This window comes from Protobothrops mucrosquamatus, unplaced genomic scaffold (genome assembly GCF_001527695.2).
Source record: "Protobothrops mucrosquamatus isolate PMUCROS unplaced genomic scaffold, P.Mucros_1.0 scaffold695, whole genome shotgun sequence".
Taxonomy (NCBI): domain Eukaryota; kingdom Metazoa; phylum Chordata; class Lepidosauria; order Squamata; family Viperidae; genus Protobothrops; species Protobothrops mucrosquamatus.
In genome coordinates, this window is record NW_015386978.1 from 133,304 (window position 1) to 136,190 (window position 2,887).

At 36.3% G+C, this 2,887-nt stretch overlaps 1 protein-coding gene across 1 annotated transcript in view; it reads right to left on the reverse strand.

The window, feature by feature from the left end:
* Positions 1-2,516, reverse strand: part of LOC107289421 (vomeronasal type-2 receptor 26-like) — a gene marked incomplete at its 3' end in the record, with an annotated part of 14,523 nt that extends 12,007 nt beyond the window's left edge. Inside the window, exons 1-2 of the mRNA XM_015818178.2 lie at positions 2,293-2,516; positions 1,196-1,198 (exon numbers count right to left, since the gene is read on the reverse strand). Of these exons, the coding sequence (XP_015673664.2) occupies positions 1,196-1,198; positions 2,293-2,516 (227 nt within the window). The remainder of the gene's footprint in view (positions 1-1,195; positions 1,199-2,292) is intronic.
* Between the last annotated feature and the right edge of the window lie 371 nt (positions 2,517-2,887).

Here is a 2,887-nt window from a genome sequence, read left to right on the forward strand (position 1 = left end):
ATTTTCTGAGATTGTGGATTTGGGGTTTTCATGAGCTGTAAGCCATAATCATCACAGTTATGACACATCACGGCTTGAACTATCTTGCTTTGCATGTAATGAGTCTATCTCATATATTAGGTTCACCTTTTAAGTTGCATTACTGAAATAAATGAACTTTTGCACGATATTCTAATTTTTCGAGTTTCACCTGTATGTTAAATGAAAGAAAAGGAGACTTTGGAGCAAAGGAGCTTCTTGCAAAATTTCTTGTGCCCTCATGCTGGCTGGGAATTTGAAGAATCCACACATTTTAAAGTTGTCATGTTTAAAACACACTGTTTTATACTTTGAATACAGTATTTTACTTTGAATAAGGTTTTAATTGTCCACAAACAACTCATGCTTTAAGTAAATGGAATATTATGTACCTTTCTTGATTGAAATACTAAACTTCTAGTTAAAGAAAAGAGAGTAGCAACCAGGTAAATGTATGTAAATGTATTTATTCTTCTACTCCTCTCCAAACAGTCCCTGGTTTCATCATGGCTTGTTTCACAATATAATTTTAGCATGTAGCCCATAAATCTCTTAATTTGAGGCTTTCTGTTGAGAATGTTTCAATAGATTGGAAGTGAAGGAAGATTGATAATCCACTATATATGAAATGGTCTTAATTTAACAGAGAATGGATAATCTTTACTTCTGATAGTGTTTATTTCCCCCCCACCCCAGTTCTTAATGTTATTTGGTGGGGGGCTATCAATCAGGATAGAGCTGGAAGGGACCTTGGAGGTCTTCTAGTCCAACCCTCTGATCAAGCAGGAGATCCTATACCATTTCAGACAAGTGACTGTCCAGTCTCTTCTTAAAACTTCCTGTGATGAAGCACCCACAACCTCTGATGGCAAGCTGTTCCACTGGTTAATTGTCCTCACTGTTAGGAAGTTTCTCCTTAATTCCAGGTTGCTTTTCTCCTTGATTCATTTCCATCCATTGTTTCTTGTCCTGCCCTCTAGTGCTTTGGAAAATAATTTTTACGCCCTCCTCTTTGTGGCAAACTCTCAAACTCTTCCCTAGTCCTTCTTTTCTAAAAAAAAATCTATTTTATTTATTTATTTATCAAATTTATAGGCTGCCCATTTTACTACGAGGTAACTCTGGGCGACTTACAATAATTTAATCTACATTAATTTATCTACTTCTCTAAATTTACTTTCTGTAAAGAATAAGGTATGAGATATTAAGAGTGAGCAAAGCTTTCTACATTCACTTTTGAAAGATAAAATCAGCAAAAAAGGGATAGCTTAGCTGGGCTAAATAAGAATAACAAGAAAGACTGTCTGAATTTTTAGAAAGAAAATATTCAACTATCAATAGAAAGAGTAGAGGTAAATTGAACTTATTTTTGACCATATAAAACAGAAGACTCTGTACACAAAGAAAGGAATGGCTGAAGTGGTCTTTTCTTTAATGTTTTCATTCTTAAGCAAGTTAACAGCTGGCTTAGTAACCATATTGAAGAGGTCTATTTCTTTATAACTGATGCAATAGCAACTACACTGAATCTCCTCATCTTCAAGTTATGCAGCCAAAACAGAATAAAATTGGCCAAGAAAAGATTAAGGATCCTACCAAAGATGCTTTTTCATGAGGCAACTGGACTTTCTTTTTTTTCTTTGAAGCTTCTTGACTGAGAAGCGAAACATCTTAAAAGAAAAAACCAAGAAAGTCCAGTTAACTCATGAAAAAGCATCTTTGGGACAACTATGACCTTTAGGACTAAGAATCTCCATAGACGTTAAGGATCCTCCTATTCTTGTTTGTTTTTTGTTACGTTAGAACTATAGAACTATTCATAGGACAAAGTGCTTGGCTGATTGTTAGCATATCCGTTTTCCATGGTTCTTTTCAAGTTTAATTCCTGCAATCAGCAAAAGTCAAGTAATTAAGTAAGTAGTCAAAGGGATCATTTATCTGTAGAGCTGCCTCCAATAGCATAAAATGGTATAAGGTGAAAAGGGCAAAGAGTCTGACCTGATACATAGACTTGATCCATTCATATTTTTAAAATAAAGGATGAAGCACTCCCCCCTCCCCTTTTAAAAGGACAGGAAAAACTGACAGCCACAGAATCATAAAGCCTCAGTAAAGTAACTTCTCTGTTGGAAGACTTGAAAGATCAGGTTAGGGACAGAGTATCTTGAAGAAAATCTACTTATGTGATTGCTAAGAGAGGACAACTTCTTGATGGCACATAATCCATAACATCAAGTTTCACCTTATGGATCAGACTGGGAATTGATTTCTTACAATGGGAAGGTAAATGATTCCTCAGAAGGGTGCACATTGTACGCATAGTTGGGGAATCCATAATGAAGGAGTGATGCTATCCCACCAATGATGTATTTGCCTTCCTGGTGCCATTCATGCGGAACAGACACTGCAGAGATTCCAGTGCATTTAATGGTTTCTACTATGATGGTCATCTGGGAGGTCAGCAGTAGGGCAATACTCAACTGTACTTTAGCCCTCATAGTCCTGCAGGCAAACATTTGTCTGCAGTTTGTCTCTCTCCTGGTTGCCTGCAGCACTATTCCTTTGTTCATACCAGTTGTTTGATGGAACTCTAACTGCTGACAAGAGAGTTCATACAATTACAAAGTTATGCTTTTAGTATTGACTGATCGTCTGAAGCTTCCCTTATGCAAAGCTGCTCAAGATTCAGAGGAAGAGGGTTCCTACTGACACTCAAACTTAACCTTATACATGAATGGAAATGTAGATTTTTTTCTGTTTTTGAGTCTGCTGATTTTTGTTGTTCTCTAGTGTAATTTTCAGATCTCTGGAGAGTTGACTCATGACATTAATTGCAATATTTGTGATAAGTAGGAAAAGGTAAAGAGGT